The 20,083-nt window shown below is 42.9% G+C and overlaps 1 protein-coding gene across 1 annotated transcript; it reads right to left on the bottom strand.

Annotated features, from left to right (window-relative positions):
* Positions 1 to 13,375: 13,375 nt before the first annotated feature.
* Positions 13,376 to 18,577, bottom strand: SHISA2 (shisa family member 2). The gene is made up of 2 exons (XM_054577066.1): positions 17,629 to 18,577; positions 13,376 to 14,401 (listed from the first exon to the last, which is right to left on the bottom strand). Exons 1-2 carry the CDS (start codon positions 17,960 to 17,962, stop codon positions 13,848 to 13,850), a joined length of 888 nt encoding a protein of 295 aa, XP_054433041.1. The 5' UTR covers positions 17,963 to 18,577; the 3' UTR covers positions 13,376 to 13,847.
* Between the last annotated feature and the right edge of the window lie 1,506 nt (positions 18,578 to 20,083).

The raw sequence follows: 20,083 nt of genomic DNA, 5'->3' as shown, positions 1-20,083 counted from the left end.
TAATAATCAAGACAGTTTAATTCAACTTTTACTGTGCTGCTATGATTAAGAACAGTCTCTGCTTTCAGGGAGTTTGGAGTTTAGTTTGGGAAAGAAAATGTCAATAAACAGATTTTTTAAAATTCAGAAAAAATACTGAATAAAAAACAAGTATGCAGGCTGAAAAACATTTTTTACAAAATAACATGTACTGTTTAATTTCAAGGCATCAAGTTTTTTCCCAAAATAATTGTGTATTCATTTCTCCAACTTTTTTTTATGAATCATCTTTCTTAAGTTGCATTTGCCTAGCTACCCAGCTAACCTTTCGAGATTATTTTGGTAACATTAGCTTAATTTTATTTATGCAAAAAAATGTAATATTCCTGGCAAAAATATAAAGATGGTTTAAAATTTAACCCCAAATCCTCCCACTTACATAAACCAGGGCCCCAGGCTACAGAAGCAGCACCCTGTTGGGAGCAGGCTGCGGTGGCGGGCACTGTTGTATTGTATCACTTCATTGCCCCACTGCCCTGTGAGGACATGTAACCCGAGTGCCATTCTGACCCACTGAAGCTCAGAAATTTCCCTTAATTTTCACACTGTTGTCAGGAATGGAAGAGGAATTTGGATCTAACTCTCACCTCCTCCGAAGTCTGTGCTTTTCCTTAAGGAATGTCCTAAAGTGGCTTCTAAAATGTGCCTGCAAAGTCCCCACCAATGCAACGGCCCAGGGAACAATGTCAAACTCAACTCTGATGGAGCACTGAGTTTTTAGTTTTGCATTGCAGTGAGATGTGGGATTGTGTTAGGTTCCGTTGCTGACTTGATGCGCAGTTGCAGTTAAGTAGACTAGTACATTTGCAACACACACATCCCAGAGATGAAAAAAATCGTCAGAGCCACTCAGGCACAAAGTAGAGTCTCAGCCCGCAGGACACCAAAGTCACAGGCTTCACCCCCGCAGCAGTTGGTATCAGTTCCCAGCTCTTAAAAAAAATGTTTGGCATTTCCATAATCAGCCTCATTTCATCTCCTGGGAGGAAACCAGTTAGCAGGTGCCCTCTCATTGGATATGGCAGGGCTTTTTTTTTTTCAAGTTTCTAGATTCTAATGTTATCTCTCCCCCAATAAACATGTTTCTTCCCTTTGTTTCTTTGGCCCTGGAGGTGGTAACTGCTCTAGGCAGTTACTCTCTGTGTGTTGCCTCAGTGTGCCTTTTTGCTGCTTTGGTTTCCTAACACCTGTTAACCAATTCCTTATACCAATTCCCTTAAAAATAACAGGTGTGATAATGGCCATATCTACTGAGGCAAATACCCATATATCCTGACATAGCAGTTCTAACCGTGGAATTCCACCCAAGAGAACTGAGTGTTTATGTTCACCAAATACATGTTTAAAACTGTTCCCAACTGCATTATTCCTCACAGCCCCAAACTGAAATTAACTCAAATGTCTATCAACAGCAGAATGGATAAATAATTATGATACATTCCTATGATGAAATACTACACAGCAATGAAAAAAGAACAAACTCCTGCTTCATTCAACATTAGTCATAACATTAAATGAAAGAAGCCAGAAACAAAAGAGTATATACTATGTGATTCCATTGATGTGAAGTTCAAAACCAGGCAAAGCTAATCTATAATGACGAGATCAGAAAAACACATATCTTTGAAGGGAGCTATCAACAGGATTGTTTCTCTTCATTTGGGTGATGGCTTATCGAGCTGTTCATTTCAGATTTGTGTGTTCTACTGTGTGCAGGTTATAAGTGAGTAGAAAATTAAAATAAAGTAACCCAGTCTGGTTCAGAGAGGTGCCAAGTGGCAGACTAGGAAGGCTCAGTAGGAATAGCCAAACCTAGTAGAGATACAGGGAAGAGGGAATCCTGTGACTTTACAAAGCAACAGTACGGAGACACAAGAGAGGCCACTTAGGGCATTACAAAGAGTGGTATAGATGGAAGGGTCAGAGAAGGCTATTCCTGTACATGTCTCTGGGGCAAAACCTAAAACACAGGAAATTTAAGCCAACCCAGGTAAAACTGATTACCATATTTTGCCATGTATAATGCACACTTTTTCCCCGATTTTTTGAAGGAAAAATAAGAATGTGCATTATATACAAGTAGTGCTAATTCTGTATTTATATGTTTTTAATTGTTTTATTTATGCTTATGCATTAAAAATGTAACTCTAGAAAGTAATAACAGTATCTGTATGCAAAACAAAACTCTGGAATACAATAATCAGTTTTATATATAAACAAATACTTGATTTAAAAAAAATTAAAATGAAGATCTCTTCAAGATGGCAGAGGAGTGAGTGGAAGTCACACTGACCTCCTCCCGGGACCAATCTGGAATTACAAGTAAATTATGGAGAAATCACCTGCAAAACAACTGAACGATAGCGAGAGAAGATCCTTAAAATCTCAGACAGATAGAGGAATTGGCTTTAGCACAACATAACTGGTAGGGAGTGTGGTAGAGGCTTGAGAAGGTAGGCTAGGTACCCACGGGCAGCAGCACCAGAGAGATATTGAAACGGCCAATTGGACCTCCCTGAGAAGAGCAGGGTCTGAACCATAAGTGGGGATCTCCAGCTTAAGGCGCCAGAGCCTAAAAAGTACACAGATAATAGCCAGCTATGAAAAGTAGCAGGTTGCTCTCCACCAGAGACAGGAAGCTGGAGGCGCAAACAGCCGTTTAAAGGGCCAAACAAAAATCTGTAGTGGCAGCCAATTACTCTGGACTCCAGTGGAGGAGGGGGATGTGTGGGCAAGAGCCGCCTAAGCTGAGACTGGAGAAGGAGGCTTTGGGGAAAGAACTGAGAAAGTGGATGGTGGGGTCCCAGTGCTGACTCACCCCCCCATTCAAAAGCTGCCATTTTGCTCAGGCAGACCACTCCCCCGAGCGGCAGCAGAGTGAAAGGATGCAATAACCAGCTCACAAGAGGGACTCTACCCCACTCTGACTGCTGAGTACAGAGTGACTAGATTAACAACTGACAGACAGACACAGACAGTAGATTCCTGGAAGTCTCGAACAGGCTGCCTAAGGTCAGATAGGGTCAACATCTGACATCATCAGAGGCAGCTCCAGAAAGAAAAAAACAGCGGTCTCATACCATAGAAATCCACACCACAAAGTCGGGAAATCAAGACAGATCAATTTAAGAAGCAGAAGCAAAAAAGAAGAGACTCACACATAATGGGAAGAAAAGGAAACACCCCCCAATTGAAGGGAAAGGAGGGATCTCCAGAAAGAGAACTAAATGAAATAGGGGCAAGTAAGCTATCAGATATTGAGTTCAAAACAATGGTTCTAAGGAAGCTCAGTAAGCTCAGTGAGCTCAAAGAGAATTACCAAAAACTACAGGGAAACTGTAAGGAACTTATTGCAAACTATATCGGCATGAAAATGGATATAGAAATTATCAAAAAGAGGTAAGAGGAAATGAAGAATATAATTTCAGATTGAAGAATATCATTCCAGATTGAAGAACACAGCAGAAGGAATGAAGCAGAGGGTCGAATCAGTGAGCTGGAGGACAAGGTAGAAAAAAGCTCCCAGAAAGAGCAAGAAAATGAGAAAAAGACTCAAAAAGAATGAAGACACACTTAGGGAAATACAGGAAACCTGAAACATAACAATATTGGTATAATATGGATTCCAGAAGGAGAAGAGGAACAAGGGATAGAGAACCTGTTTGAAAAAGTAATGATGGAAAACTTCCCTAATTGGAGGAGAGAAAAAGTCACGCAATCCAGGAAGCACACAGGGTCCTATTCAAGAGGAACCCAATGAGGCCCACTCCAAAACACATCCTAATTAAAATGGCAAATGTCAAAGACAAGCAGAGAATCCTAACGGCAGCAAGGGAGAAACAGGTAGTAACATACAAGGGAGCCCCAACTGAGCTAGCAGCTGACTTCTCAGCAGAAACACTGCAAGCCAGAAGGGAATGGCAAGAAATATTCCAAGTCATGAAAAGCAAGTGTCTGCAGCCAAGACTACTACCCAGCAAGGCTCTAAATTAAAATGGAGGGTGAAGTAAGGCATTTTCCAGACAAAAGAAGGCTAAAAGAATACACCTCCACCAAACCAGCATTGCAAGATGTGCTAAAGGGACTGCTTTAAGAAGATGAAGAAAAAGAGTGAGAAAGAGAGGATGACAGATACAAAGGGAAAAAATGAATAAGTACCTATCAGTAATAACTTTAATTGTAAATAGATTAAATGCCCCAACCAAAGGACATAGGATACCTGAATGGATAAGAAAACATGACTCACACATATGCTGCCTACAAGAGACCCACCTCGGAATAAAGGACATACATAGACTGAAATAAAGGGATGGAAAAAAAATATTCCAAGCAAATGGACAGGGAAAAAAAGCAGGGGTAGCAATACTTATATCAGACAAAATAGATTTCTAAACAAAGGCCATAAAAGAGATCTAGAAGGACACTTTATAATACTCAAAGGAAGAATCCATCAAGAAAACATAAAATTGTAAACCTATATGCACCCAACACAGGAGCACCCGAATATATAAGGAAAATCTTAAGCACTTCAAAAAAGATATAACAGTAACACACTGATAGTGGGGGATTTTAACACCCCACCATCAATAATGGATAGCTCTTCCAACAAAATATCAACAAGGACATTGTGGAACTGAATGATGCATTAGATCAAATGGACTTAAGTGACATATATAGTACTTCTCATCCCAAAGAAGCAAAATACACATTCTTTTCAAATGCACATGGAACATTTTCAAAGGTAGACCACATGACAGGACACAAGACAAGCCTCAACAAATTCAGGAAAATCAAAATCATAACAAGCATTTTCTCGGACCACAAGGGCTTGAAACTAGAAACCAACCTCAAGGTAAAAACTCAAAAACATTCAAACTCATGGAAACTGAATAGCATGCTATTAAACAATGAATGAGTCAATAATGAGGTTAATAATGATTTCTCTGATCCAAGAAGAAATAAAAAATTTTCTGGAAACAAATGAAAATGAACAGACAACAGTCCAAAACCTATGGGACACAGCAAAGGCAGTCCTGAGAGGGAAGTTCATAGCAATACAGGCCTACCTTAAAAAGACAGAAATATTCAAAGAAATGACCTAACCCTCCAGCTTCAAGAACTGGAGAACCAACAACAAACAAAGCCCAGAGTGAGTAGAAGAAAGGAAATAATCAAGATCAGAGCAGAACTGAATGACAAAGGGACTAAAAGAACAATTCAAAGGAACAACCAATCCAGGAGCTGGTTCTTCGAAAAGATAAACAAAATCAAAAAGCCTTTAAGCAGACTCATCAAGAAAAAAAGAGAGAGTACCCCAATAAATAATATCAGTAATGAAAGAGGAGAAATAACAACTGATGCTACAGAAATACAAAGGATTGTAAGAAATTACTATGAGCAATTGTATGCCAGGAAATTTGAAAACCTCGGTGAAATGGACAAATTTCTAGAAAAATATAACCTTCCAGCACTGAATGAAGAAGAAGTAGAAAGTCTGAACAGATCAATAACAGCTGGTGAAATGGAAGCAGTCATCAAAAAACTCCCAGCACACAAAAGCCCTGGTCTGGGCAGTTTCACAGGAGAATTTTACAAAACATTTAAGGAAGAGCTAACCCCTGTCCTTCTCAGACTATTCCAAAAAATCCAAGAAAAGGGAAGACTTCCAGACTCTTTTCATGAGGCCAGCATCATCCTAATCCCAAAACCAGATAAAGACACAACCAAGAAAGAAAACTACAGGCCAATATCACTCATGAACATAGATGCTAAAATCCTCCACAAAATATAGGCAAACCACATCCAGCAATACATTAAAAAGATCATCCATCATGATCAAGCAGGATTCATCCCTGAGATGCAAGGATGGTTCAATATTCACAAATCAATAAAAGCAGTACATCACATAAAAAAAGGAAAGACAAAAACCACATGATCATATCAATAGATGTGGAAAAATCACTTGATAAGGTAGAGCACCCATATGATAAAAACACTCAGCAAAGTGTGAATAAAGGGGGCATACCTTAACATAATAAAGGCCATATATGAAAAGCCTATAGCCAACCTCATACTCAATGGGCAAAAACTAAAACCTTTCCCACTAAAATCAGGAACAAGACAAAAATGTCCGCTTTCCCCAGTTCTAGTCAACATATTATTGGAAGTCCTAGCCACAACGATCAGACAAGAAAAAGAAATAAAAGGCATCCAAATTGGGAAGGAGGAAGTAAAACAGTCACTGTTTTCAGATGACATGATAGTGTACATAGAAAACCCCAAAGACTCCACCAAAAAAACTGCTTGACCTAATAAGTGAATTTGGCAAAACAGCAGGATACAAAGTCAATATTCAGAAATCAAAGGCATTTTTGTACACCAAAAATGAAATATCAGAAGCAGAAATCAGGAAAAAAATCCCATTTGCTATAGCAACAAGAAAAATAAAGTACCTAGGAATAAACTTAAAGAAGGAGGTAAAATACCTGTACTCAGAAAACTATACAACACTGAAGAAAGAAATTACAGAAGACACAAATAAATGGAAGCATATACTGTGTTCATGGTTTGGAAGAATTAACATCGTCAAAATGTCTATACTACCCAAAGCAATTTATAGATTCAACATAATCCCTATTAAAATACCAATGACGTATTTCACAGACATAGGAGAAACATTTAAAAAATTTATATGGAACCATAAACAACCCCAAATAGCCACAGCAATTTTGAGAGAGAAAAACAAAGTAGGAAGGATCACAATACCTGACATCAAACTATATTACAAGGCCAATGTAATCAAAACAGTCTGTCAGTGGCATAAGAACAGACACATAGATCAATGGAACAGAATAGAGAGCCTGGACATAAACCCATGTCTCAATGGTCAATTAATATTCAACAAAGGGTGCAGAAGCATACAATGGAGTAAAAATAGCCTGTTCAACAAATGGTGTTGGGAGAGCTGGACAGCTACATGCAAAAAACTGAAATTCAACCACCAACTTACATCATACACAAAAATAAACTCAAGATGGATAAAAGACTTAAGTATACAGCGCAGCACCATAAAAGTCCTAGAGGAGAACATAGCAGGAAACTCTCAGATATCCCATACAGTAATATTTTCACCTCTATGCCCCCTAGAGCAAGGGGCATAAAGGAAAATATAAACATATGGGACTTCATCAAAATAAGCAGCTTCTGCGTGGCTAAAGAAAACATCAGCAAAATGAAAGGGAACCAATTGTACGGGAAAATATATTTGCCAGTGATACCTCAGACAGGGGTTTGATCTCCAAAATATATAAAGAACTCATACAACTCCACTCCAGGAAGACAAACAATCCAATTAAAAAATGGACAAGGGGCCTGAACAGGCACATCTCCAAGGAGGACACACACAGGGCCCAGAGACATATGGAAGGATGCTCAGCATCACCAGCCATCAGAGAAATGCAAATTGAAACCACATTGAGATACCACCTCACACCAGTCAGAACCACTGTCATAAACAGATCAACAATCAACGGGTGTTGGGGAGACTGTGGAGAAAAGGGAACCTTGGTGCACTGTTGGTGGGAATGCAGACTGGTGCAGCCACTGTGGAAAACAGTTTGGAATTTCCTCAAAAATCTAAAAATGGAACTGCCTTTTGACCCAGGGATTCCACTGCTGGGATTATACCCTAAGAATCCCAAAACACCAATTCAAAAGAACTTATGCTCCCCAATGTTCATTGCAGCACAATTTACAATAGTCAAGTGCTGGAAGCAACCTAAGCAACCATTGGTAAATGGGTGGAGCAAAAAACTATGGTACATTTGTACAATGGAATACTATGCAGCAGAAAGAAAGAAAGAAATAGCTTCTACCCTTCAAGACATCATGGATGGAGAGTATTATGCTTAGTGACATAAGCCAGGTGGTGAAAGACAAATACCATATAATCTCACCTATAAGTGGAACCTAATCAGCAAAGCAAGCAGGCAAGGAAAATATGACCCCCAAAACTGAAAGAAAGAAGAAACTGAGGGGGACAGGAAGGAGGAAGGGAGGGAGGGAGGAGGGTAGCAGATAGGGGAAGGGGAAGGGTCAGATCAAGGACCAGGAGTGAAGGACACATGGACGAAGCCAAGGTGGGGAAGGATTGAGAGGGGGAGGTGGCGGTGGTGGGGCAGGGGAAAGTGGTGGCAGGTAAATGGAGACAAATGTATTTGAAGATTTTTTTAAAAAAGAAATAAATATTTTTGAAAGTATTAAAAAATTAAAAAGAAAGTTTTTTTCCTGAAAGTTTGGGCCAAAAATGTGGGTGTGCATTATACATGGCAAAATATGGTAATTACTGAAACAAAAATAAGGAAGCTCTCCAAAGCTAGTTCTGATGTAAGGAGCTATATATGTTTGACATATTTTGTCAACATAAATTATGTATTTCTCTATATTGGGCAGGTTAAAAATGTCTGAAAAGTTAAATAACATGTGTATTATAAAAACCTATTGGATGCCCCTGGCACTGTGCCATGTCATATCCTTTGTCCCCACACCAGCCCTTTGACAGAGGGCACGCTGAGGTTCAGAGACATGAAAGCACAATGAAGGCCACACCTTCAGTGGTGAAAATGGGTTCTAATTTGAGTCTGTCCAGCTTCAGAGGAAGTCTGATAGAACCAATTGCAAAGAGGCAAGGAGAGCTGAGCACTGCAAACAAACTCCAGTTTTTTAAAAAATCAGTGAACAATTGAGAAAAAAGTCTTGGAATAGATAGCCTCATGTAATAATTATTTCTGTTTCAAATTTTCCTGTGATCATTCTGCACACATATGTATACACACATGTAGTAATTTATATACATGTTGCTGATGGCAATCAGTCTTCTACAGCTGTTATAGCTACTGAGTAAATAATGTCTTGCGTAACCTATGATTTTTCTAAATGGAAAGACGTACACTTCAAGACAGTTGAAATTAAGATACAAGTTTTATGTTTAAAATCAGTCTTAAAGCTGCCATCACAAACTTTGTACCGCTTTTATCATCTTTTCTTTAAAAAGTTGTTTTAAAAGCATTAATTTTAAAATTCTTATTCTTGATTTGAGTCAAGGTCCTTCCATTTTGAGTATGTGTTAAGCATTCTGAAAACTTAAGTGTGAAAAGCAAAATGACCCTCCCAGGCAACTCTCTACGTAAAGCTTTGTATTTCAACTCACAGTGATTCTGTCATGGTGCTGTGAAGTTATAATTAATATTAAAAAATATGGAACATCTTGGACAGGAGTAACTGTCCAGGGCTTTATTTTTCCATTTTTCACTAATAAGTCAGTAAATCCAGAAGAACAGAAAGTTAAGAAAAGCAAATGCAAATCAGTGCATCAAAACATATTTACCTAGTGCATGGTTGTAATTTGGGGGGGGGGAAATTTAATAATTTCTAACAACTTTTTGTCATATTTCATTTACTCAACCCCTCAAAGGCACTCGTATCAATCACAATTGTTGTTTTAAATTGAAAACAAATTTAGGAGGCAAAGAAATTTTCTATATGAGAGTTTTAGAATGAATGGGTTGAATGAAAATGGTGATCTCTGCTTCTTAAAATAAGAGATAGATGGTGCAGGACGGACATGTCCCCGAGGCTGCCATCTAAGCAAGGGGAAGAAAAGGAGGGTTAAGTTTGAGTGATGGGGAATGGTGTTCTCATTTACATGCATGATTTAGTCCCCCTTGTAATAGTTAGGCTTGTCCTGTTAGAAATGAATAGGACTCAGAAGTGGAGCACAAGGGGTGAGCCTTCCCTGGTGGCCAGGTCCAGACCTGCTTCTGGGCTCCCGGGAACCTCCCTGACTTTTTTAAGCCACTGCCACCTCCCACTCTGCGTTGAGATTCCTCCACTCAAGATTTCACAGATTCCTCGGACACTTTGATTTTTCTCCTCCTTAAGAGGCAAGGGAAATAAGCAAAACTGGGAAAGTAATCATATTTTTTTTAAGTCCTAGAAAGTTCACTTAGCCATTGGTGCTGACACATTATTTCCTTAGCAGGAACTTAGCAAATCCAGTCAGGCTGGCAAATGCCTGAGCTGCTAGCTTTCCATCCTTATGACTGACAGAGTCGGTCTGATTTCTGTCTGTCCGTCCCAGATTCTGACCAGCTCCCCCATGAGCATCGTATGAGCAGAGGTCTGCTTTGGACAGGATAGTAAAATACACATTACACAATTCAATGCTGCCATTCTGGCTGACTGGACAAAGACCAGTTTACTTGAATGAAAAGTTTCCATTCTAAAGACCATGAAAAAGAAACAAGTGAACCTTTTTAAGCACTTAGGAAGCTTAAGCAACTAAAAACAAGTGTGTTCATAATTTAAATCACTTCAATGAACCGCTGGGGATACATGTGGGGAGACAAAAACTATGAGCAAAAGACCATTGTAAATTTGTAGGAAACAGAGACATAGCCTCTGAGAGAAAAGGAACTACACATGAGGGCTGTTACAGGTAGGGGCCAAACTGAAAAGAGAACTTTTATACCAAACACTTTTTGATCCCACCTTTAGCACCATTTAAACTCTTCCCCTGTGTCCGGTTATTTGTGAACATCTGCCCTGCCTGTCCTTGACAACTTCATTCTAACCTTCGTGGGTTCCTCAGAAAATGTGCCCAAAGGAAGCTTAAATCTTAATTTGTAACGAAACAAGAAAATATTGGCCATGGAATTCATAAAATAAAATTGCAATTCTTTTTTTAAAAATGAGCTCAAAGTAAATTTAATGAGTTAATATTTCATTTGTCAAGCATCTAGGAGTGTATTCAGAAGTGGAAGGTGAGTTTTACAAAGTTAATATGCTACACTCAAACGTTTGTGTCTTAATGGTCTTCTCACCACTTTGGATGTTGCTATTATTGTTAAATTTTAACTTTTCCAGCTGCATAGGAAATGATAGGAGATATATGTTTCTGGGCTCTTAAATGGACATAAAGATCTGGTTAATTTTTTTCTCTCTCAAAATCAAAGCGGTTGTCTTTCCTACACGCAGTGATACAGGATTCCTTTAGAATCCTCATGAACCAGCAGCACGAAAAGTTTTACATACCGAAGAAAACATGCAGTAGAAAACTGCTTTCCCACCTATAATTGCTCCTTTTTATTTGCACAAGATTTTCAAATATTTCTACTGAGTGTAAATTACTCCGTGTAGGTTTTGACTTCATGACAGTAAGAAAGATATACATAAACCAGGTATTTGAAATGTTTTACTTTGGCTGCTAAATTACTCCAGTTTTTACCAAATTTGAAAAGGTCTCTGGATGCATCCAATGGTGTTATATTTTTGGAAAGACCAAGTAGGACTAAGTGACAAACTCATGTCATTTATTAAAGTGCATTTTTGCTTTTATCATGATATTTAATTACTGCAGAGAAAAAGAGGAAAAGTTAGACAATCTTGTATGAGAGAAGCAAGCACTCTGTTACGTAAGCACCCCCATGCCTATATTTTGAAAAAGGCAGTGCAGAATGTCGCAGAGAGACACTTGCATAAGGGAAGGAGGAACGAGGTCAGGGATTGGCCAACTGTGGCCCGATGGCAAATCAGGCCTACTACTGCCTGTTTTTACACTACCCTAGAGTTTATAATGACTTTTACATTTTGAAATGAAAAAAACAATTAAAAATAGAATACTTTGTGACATGTGAAAACTATGGAATTCAAATTTCAGTGTCCATCAATCAGGTGGACCCGGCCCTGCTCATTGGGTTCTAGCAGCTTCTGTCTACAGTGCAGCAACTGCTAGACACCAGAAGGCAACAAAGCCTAAAATATTTACTCTCTGGCTCCTTATTGATAAAAGGATCCCTATGCTGGTGTATCTCTAACGTCCCTTTCACCTCCATTCTCCTAGAAATTTTACGTCCTTAGATAAGCCAGAATCCCACCATTAAAGACAATGTAGCCTGATAATGTGATCCCAAAAGACGTCTCTTTTGTGCTGTAAACATTTTCATGGAATATGTAAAATCGTATCAAAAACTCATGGAGTATACACATAAACTTCCCTGATACTAATTACTTTTAAAAGTAGGCTCTTGGTTCTAGAAAGCAGTAATTATAATGTTGAGCAATTTTATTCTAGGAATAGGTTTAACAGACCATCTAAAATTACTAAGTAGCATGAAAATGAAAAAACAAAAACAACTCCCCTAGGAATTCATACTATAAAATATTTATTAATAAGTAAAATGATTTTCTCCTGCCTTTGGTTATTTAAAAAGTTTGATTATCTTTGTTGATACCAATTGCCAACAATAGTTTTACATTATTCAGTCATGAGATAGATGATAAATAGATGGATGATAGGTAGAGTAGATAAGAGAGATATAGATATTGACATAAATATGTAAAAGACCAACCTTATAATGGTTTAAATACAAATCTTGGTTTTGCTAGCAGTTGAAAATTTACTTGCACACACTTAAACTTATTTCCTATAAGTAAACAATATACAAATTCACTTGAATTTCATAATTCAGAACACTGGTAGTGAATATAGTGCTTGCTGAGGACTGAAAGAGAGAAAAACACAAGAACCAATTTTCTGGGGAAAGAAAGGCAGTATCACTTTGAAAAGCTTGTCTTCATTTAATAGTCCCTATTGCCTGAAAAATAAGCCATTTTGATAACGAGAGTATAAAAAGCCTTATGATTTGCAAAGTAAATTATATTTGTGGTTTAAATTTCATCCTAAGTCTCCAATTATGGCTGAGAAACTATACTCAAACTGTGTAAAGCATTTCTCTGCTAGTTATAGGGAAAACAAGAAGATATTTTATCAGATCCGAGCAGAAATGCCAATCTTCATTTATAAGAACAGTAATTACCTACATTTGGCCCGATGCGGACATGGGGGTCTGAAAACTAAACAGAAAGAAATGCCCAGCCATGCGTAACTGGGAGAAGTAGCAGGTTGGCAGTTTGTAATTTCAACATTAAAAATGTCTAATTACTTCTCAGATGTCACTGTAAAGTTGGGAAATTAGATGATACAATCAAGAAAGGGATGAATGGCTTTATTACTACACCACCCACTTACTTCAAGATTAAAACCCCAGAGTTCTGAAATGTCATTAGTTAGGTAACTATACAATTTCTTTCAGTATCTTTTTAATGTAGAAAATTGCTTTGTAATAAGATCTCTACACAAGGTTAAAAAAAAGCACAAAGTAGACAAAAAGCACAAAAATAGACAATATATATATATCTTTTTACAATGAAATTAAGAACGCCTGTGACATACTGAGATCAATGACTAATCTCACAGAGTTCAAATTGGATTTCCTTTTACAATAGTGTTAACACCTTCCCCTAAACCTTGGATGCTTATATAAAACTTACCCTGGGAAAAAGGAAAGAACAGGTATTCTGACCTGGTAAAGTAAAAAACAGAAAAGAAATAATAATAACAACATAATAAAAACCCTTAATCTATGTGTTTACAAAATTCTTTTGACAGCTATACCTCAAGGGCACTTAAGGGCTCAAGCGTATGTCATACAACCATCAGTAACAACACAGGCATCTCCAGGTGACGCCTTTTGCCACCATAATTCAGTCATGCACTGGGATGAAGCATATCCAGAAAAGCTATTCAGAAAGAGATGCTTTCACACAGTTTGGGGCAAGTGAAGCTATCCGAAAGAATTGTGCCGTGAACACCAGCGTCGTGCATGGACCTCCACTTTGAGAATCCTTGCCAAGTCCACAGCTTCCTTGTTGTCCTTGGTCTCATAATGGAACCCGGCTGGCACCTTGAGTCACACAGTCACAGCTGGGTACATCTTCTGTTCACTGTTAGTGTGAGGGAAAGGGGCCTGAATCTGCCTGTAGCCTGTCTGCAGGCCGTCCATGAAAGGTGGCACGGGAGTCATGGGCACTGAGTCGTGTTGTACCGTGTAGCCCATATAGGGGGGGTGCAGATACTGCCCTTGATGGGGCACAATTTGGGTGGCTTGCTGACAGTTCAGCACAGAGAAATTCGTGGGCATGTTGACATACACATTGTTCATGGTCCCCTCGGGCAAGCAACAGTTGGTCTGTGACCTTGTTGGGGGCGCCCGGGCTCCAGAGTTGGCGCTGGAGCTGGAGCTGGCAGCTGTGCTGGACTGGCGGGAGGATGACCCCCGGGAAGTGCTGGCGCTGGGGATCATGGGGATGGTCTCCATCAAGCGGTTCCCCCCTGGGGCCCGGCTCTGCTGGGGCTCCTGCTTAGGCCGGAGACATCTGCAGCAACAGGCAGCCACGAGTGACCCCAAGATGATGAAGGCGACAAACACGGACCCAACGATGAGGAATGGCACGTAGATGGGGACTGGAGGACAAAAGCATAACATATGATTCACTATAAATATGCAGTAAAAATCAGTGCTTGGCAGCAGAGAACATAAACGGGCAGCAGTGACACCGAGGCTGAAGGACCCCAGCTTGGCCAATTTGTGCGCTCATTAGCAGCCCATAGTATGTACTGTCCTTTACTGAGTGCTCAGCAAAGGTGGGAAGGCCCACCAGACATGGTGGGGCAGCACCCCCAAAGCAAAACTGGTAACATTTACAGGTAGACTCACCAACTGCACTGATTGAGGCAAATATCCAACTTAGCAAAAATGTGTGTTTTATATTTTAAGACTGTTCTAAAATCCTTACAATTACTGAACTGCCCCAGCTTAAGTCAGATACTTGTAGGATCTGTATAGAAATGAGCTGAAATTATTTAAAAGGCTTTTTTCCCTGTAGCAAGTTATTTGCATTCCTTATAAACTCCTTTTACCATATCTTCTTGTAGCAATTTTTTATTTCCAGAGGCAAATAAATCAAAAACTTAGGTCAGACTCTAGCCATGACTCTTTCCAATAGGAGGCTGTAAGACACAGAGGTCAAAGAAGGGTAAGGAAAACTCCACGCACTTGCTTAGCTGAGTCTGGTAGGGATTGAGGATATGGGCCTAGCATGGGTGAGTGGATGGTGGAAAAAGGAAGTGACTTGCGTGCAGGGAAGTTATTCTAGGCAGCGGGTCAGCATGGAACAAGGAACTGAGGAGAACGAGTGTTGGGAGCAACAAGACATTTGTTCCAGGAAGGAGAGAGGCCCACAGTGAGCCGGGAAGCGCGAGGCAGGCCCAGCAGGGCTGAGGTGGAACAGTCACTCTAGAGTTCAGACACTGGATCCTGTGTGAGGAACTACAGGGAAAGCCTACAGAGCAAAAAGCAATGGGCACCATATTTAACAAGTGAGGTTTATTCTGAAAAATAAAACCATAAAAGATAAAAATAACAACTTTACTAAAATTGGTAGTGAACTCCAATTTTACATTATTTTACTTTAAAAACTCTTGCAGGAGCCATGGGGATAGCAGCACTGGGCTTCCAGAAGCTGGATAAGATACACCGGCCGATAGAGGCAGAGAATCGGGAAGGAGGGGCCTGCAGAATGCCTGGGAGCACCTCCATGGGATTCCCCCAGAGGCTACCGAGAACCTACTTTTTGATGTGTTCCTGAGCATGTCCTTAACTAGTTCATGGAAAACACATCAGGACAGGGACTAGGTCTTGCTGGTCTTAGCAGAGCTGTGCCCACTCAGTGGTACAGGGCAGAACCTCTGAGGGAGCCAGCTCTTCTACAGCTCGGAGGTAGCCAATTGACTGGAGTCAGTGCTTTTAGAATACAGTAGCACATGAAGTCATGGAAAAATAATGCCTTATAAGTAAAACATACTTTATAAGTATTTAACCAAAGCTGACATTTAAAGATTTCCTTAATCATCAGTGCTGAACAGAGTGAATACTATTACTTATACACAGTGTCCCTTTCGCAGGTAGAAACACTTGCTCCAGTTTACAGCACAGCTGGCCTTCTGACAGTAGGACTGTTCTAATTACACAGTAACTTCAGGCTAAATACAGCATGCTGCAGCGCTGGATGGAGGCTTTTCCACCTGCATGCTAAAATAATTCATTCTCTAAATTAGGATACCAGTCCTAAATATGCCATCAAGAGATAAACAAATAATAGTTTAAAAATTCCCAAACATTACAGCAAAAACTACTGAAAGCAGCCCTAGTCCACATAAAGAATTGTGGGGAGAAATAACTGCCTCTTTCCAGCATTTTTAATTGGAAGCCTAAGTAACTACCCAGGGGTAAAGAATGTAGCGTTCCTCTAAGCCCTTGGCACTGCTTAATTAGGTATCTTGTCCTTCTTGACTGCAGAAGAGAAGTGAGAGAACAGAATTTTCAGGGGAAAAAAGGACTTAAAAGTAGGGTGAAGGAGGCGCCCGTGCACATCACATGGTGTCATGAGAAGTCTGCTGCCTACTGATCAGTCCAAAGCCAACCTAACTTTTTAGAGGCCATTAACAAGCCCAATTTAGCTGACACGTGGAAGTGGCAGTTCTGTCTCTGGCTCATTTCTCAAGACTTTTTCCACGGCCACACACCCTGCAATGCTGAGCTTGCATTTTAAGATGGCACCTTTTCTGGAATTACCCTCAGTTCTCCTCCCTTCAGACTGAAGGCAGTGGGACAACAGGAGTAGCCTGCTGATAAAATGCTTGACTACAAAGGCACCAGCACTGAAAAGAGCTGCCTCTCACCAGGAGGAGCCAGCTCCATAGACACAGATGCCACCCAGTGCCAAGCTCAGGCAGCTCAAAGCCTGGGCTCCTTGTGTGGTGAATAGTCCTGTCCTTAACACAACCAGCTGCAGAAAAAAGAGGAGACGCCCCCTCTGTGACATGCTTGCCATTTGACCTCTACCTGCCATACTGACGTAAATCCTCCCTCCCAAACACACATATATTGATGTAGACCCTGGAGGAAGGCTGTCTTCAAGCTTAGTGAAGAGGGAAGTGGAACCTATCAAATTCTTGCACAGACTTGTTTATTTTTCCAACTCTAGCTTTTGTAATTTGAAAATATAACTTAAAAAATCAAAGCCATAAACTGCTACATTGGGCATGGCTCTGATGTCACACCTAGCAAGCCCCACATGGTGACAACTGTCCAGAAACCAGAGAGGCCCAGGCCCAGCGGGGGAGAGGTGCAGCAAACATCATTAGAAAGGGTTAGAATCCCGCGGGGTCTAGTAAACTGCCTCGCCCTCAGGAAGCCCTGAGGAGCTGCCTTCCCTTCTGAGGAGCCTTCACAGAAGTGCCCCTGCCAGCCCTCACGGTTTCCTCGGGTACCTCAGGACATGAACCCTTAGTAGAAGTTACACCGCCTCTGGAGATAGGACACATGGAGCTCTTCCTTGGACTGGAAAATTAAGGAGCTGTCTGTGGCCCACCCTACCTTAGACATGTGGTTTTCTTGGGAAAATCCAAGCCAAACCATTCTTTAGCTGACAGGTGGGGAAACTGAGACCCAGGACGGTGAGCTGGTGCCCCACGTCGCACACAATTATGGCTGGGCCAGAATGCAGGCACCACCTCCTGGTCCAAGACACTTTTCCGAAACCTCAGTGCTCCTAACTCCTTTCCCCAGGTCCATGCGGGCCAGGCGAAGCCAACCTTCCTCCCTGCTCGCGCTGGGCCTGCCCTCCTACCTGCCGAGCCGTCTGAGCCGTCTTTGTCCGCCCGGCCAGGCTCGCTGGCGCCCTGCTGGCGGTCGTTGTCGCAGCCGCCCTGGTCAAGGCGCGCCTCAGCGCTGGAGCAGCAGTAGCGCAACGTGCAGCTGCCGCAGCAGATGGTGGCGTCGCCACCGTCGAAGCGCTCGGGGCACTGGAAGCCGATGCGCCAGACGCCCTGCGCGTCCAGCCAGCCGTGGCAGTACTCGCCGCTGGCCAGCGCCCCCACAGCCAGCAGAGCGGCCAGCAGCAGCTGCAGGAGTGAAGTGGCGATCCCGGAGGAGGAGGCGGACGGGCGGCGTCCGCCCCACATGGCACCCCGGGGCGCGGGCGGCGCGTCTCCAGAGGGCGCAGTCCAGGCTCCGGGGTAAATCGTGGCCTCAGAGACCTGGGTCCCAGAGGTGCTCAAGCCGGGACCTTTTTACTGAGTGTTTCTTCCGTGGCGCTTTCCACGCGGGCTTCTGCCCTCTGCCTTGACGTCCGGAAGCCGACGACGCCGGGTTGCCGGGTCAGGAGGCTCCTAAGCCATCCCCTCCCTCTGCCATGGGGGATAGCCAGGTCCGGAAGGGGCAGACTTGAGAGTGTGCCGGCTCTGATGGAACTCGTCGAGTGCACACTCAGAGGGCCTCCGCGGCTGCCTTGCCGAATCCCCTAGACGCTTCACCCTTGAGAGGACCCTCCCCGTGCATCCCCGAGGGGACGATCCCTCCAGTCGGATTACCGCTGAGAACGCCCCTGTGGACACGGAGCCAGGGCACTGCCACAGGGTTTGAGTCTCGGGATCCCGCGCACCAATCAGAGAATGTCTCCCTTCTTTTATTCCTCTCTCGGGTGGCGAGAAGGGGCCAAGAAGGCGGGCAGAGCGCACAGGACTCCCGGCAGCAAGTGCAGCAACCGACCGCGCTCAGCCTGCTCAGCTCCTAACTCGGTCCGCATGGCTCCGGCCGCGTCGCCCCGGCAGTCCACCGGGGTGCAGCCCCAACGCCCCCCGCCGCGGGACTGGCGGCCAATCCTCCCAGCTCCCGCAGCCGTCCAGGACGCGGGCGAGGGGCCGCCGCGCCGCCGCCGCAGTCCCGGGAGCCTGTCGGGCTGGCGGCAGCTGCGCGCGGTCCAAGCAAGCGGCTCGCGCCAGCTCCCCCCTCCTCCTCCTCCTCTCCGGCTGCCGCTCGCTCCCACGGGCGCTGGGCCTGTCCGCCTCTCTCCCTCTCCCTGGCCAGTGCTCCCTCGGGAGGTGCGCACCGATGGACACCTCCCTCAGAAGTTTCAGTCCTCCAGGCTACAGAAGAAGCGGAGCCCGGTAGCCGCCCGCACACTCGCGCTACGCCCGGCACCAAGCCAGCTCCGACTCCGCTCGCCGAGCCGCTGCGCTGCGCTCTTATGAGGGGCCGGCGGCTGCTCGGGGGCGCATGCGTGCTGCGCGGGCTTCCCTCCCTCCCCTGGACGTCCCGGGACGCCCGGGCCCTTCACCTTCGGACTGGAGTGGTAGAGAACCGTGTGGACGCCACAGTGGGCTGCAGGCTAGAAGAGGCGCGACAGGAAACATAACTTAAGCAACCTAGGCCTTTCTACCACAATAACAACAATAATGATAATAAAAGCGAACTAAACTTGCTTACTGAAGATCTCTGGCATTCAAAATTCGGTTTGATTCTCAAAACTTCCCCAAGATAGGTTATAATTATTTTACATTTTGCAGACAATGAGGTTGCCCCTCAGATTAACTGTCTCTCTCCGCTTCAGAAGCTGATGACCTGATTGCAGAACTGTGATGTTGGTGGCAGGGTTCACATTCCTAGGGCTTCCTCTGTTGTGCTCCAGGCTTCTCCAAGGTGGAATGAAGAGAGTTTGAGAAAAACATTACAGATTGGCCACTGTCTGCATGATTTGTGTCGCTTTTTTTCTTTATTTGGGCGTGGCGATTTATTGGATTCAAGCAGAGAGGCCTGTCTCTTAGTGGTGTAGACAGCTGCAGTTAGAAGAAAACAAGGTTCAGACAGACCAGACATTCGGCTTTGATGGAAGAGAAATTAATAGCTTCTCTCTTGCGGAAGCTGAAACAACAGGTGCTGATGCTATTAAAGCAGCAGTGATTATTTTTAAAGGCACTGGTGACCCATCCGACGCGGTCTGGAAATCCGCTAACCTGAAATCTAGGCTCAGCCCTACCAGTAAAGAATCATTGCATTTTGCTGCCCTCAGTTTCATCTTTACAGGGAAACATAGGATGTGATGACTACTATGGTCCCTTCCAAGACCGTGACTATAGAACACAAGGCAGTTGTATTCATATCAAAGACACTGCTGTTCAAACAACTACTGGACGCCTGTGTATGCCTGGGAAATGTGCAGGCTCACACATGGTTGACATCCTTCCACACCCCCCAATCAAATCAAATCTAGAGGAAAAAACTACTCTACTCCCCCCCCTCCCCCT

Source organism: Pteronotus mesoamericanus, unplaced genomic scaffold, assembly GCF_021234165.1.
Source record: "Pteronotus mesoamericanus isolate MK-2021 breed Mesoamerican mustached bat unplaced genomic scaffold, CSHL_Meso_final contig_41, whole genome shotgun sequence".
NCBI lineage: Eukaryota > Metazoa > Chordata > Mammalia > Chiroptera > Mormoopidae > Pteronotus > Pteronotus mesoamericanus.
The sequence above is the reverse complement of the archived record's forward strand: the minus strand, read 5'-3'. Positions and strand labels throughout refer to the sequence as shown.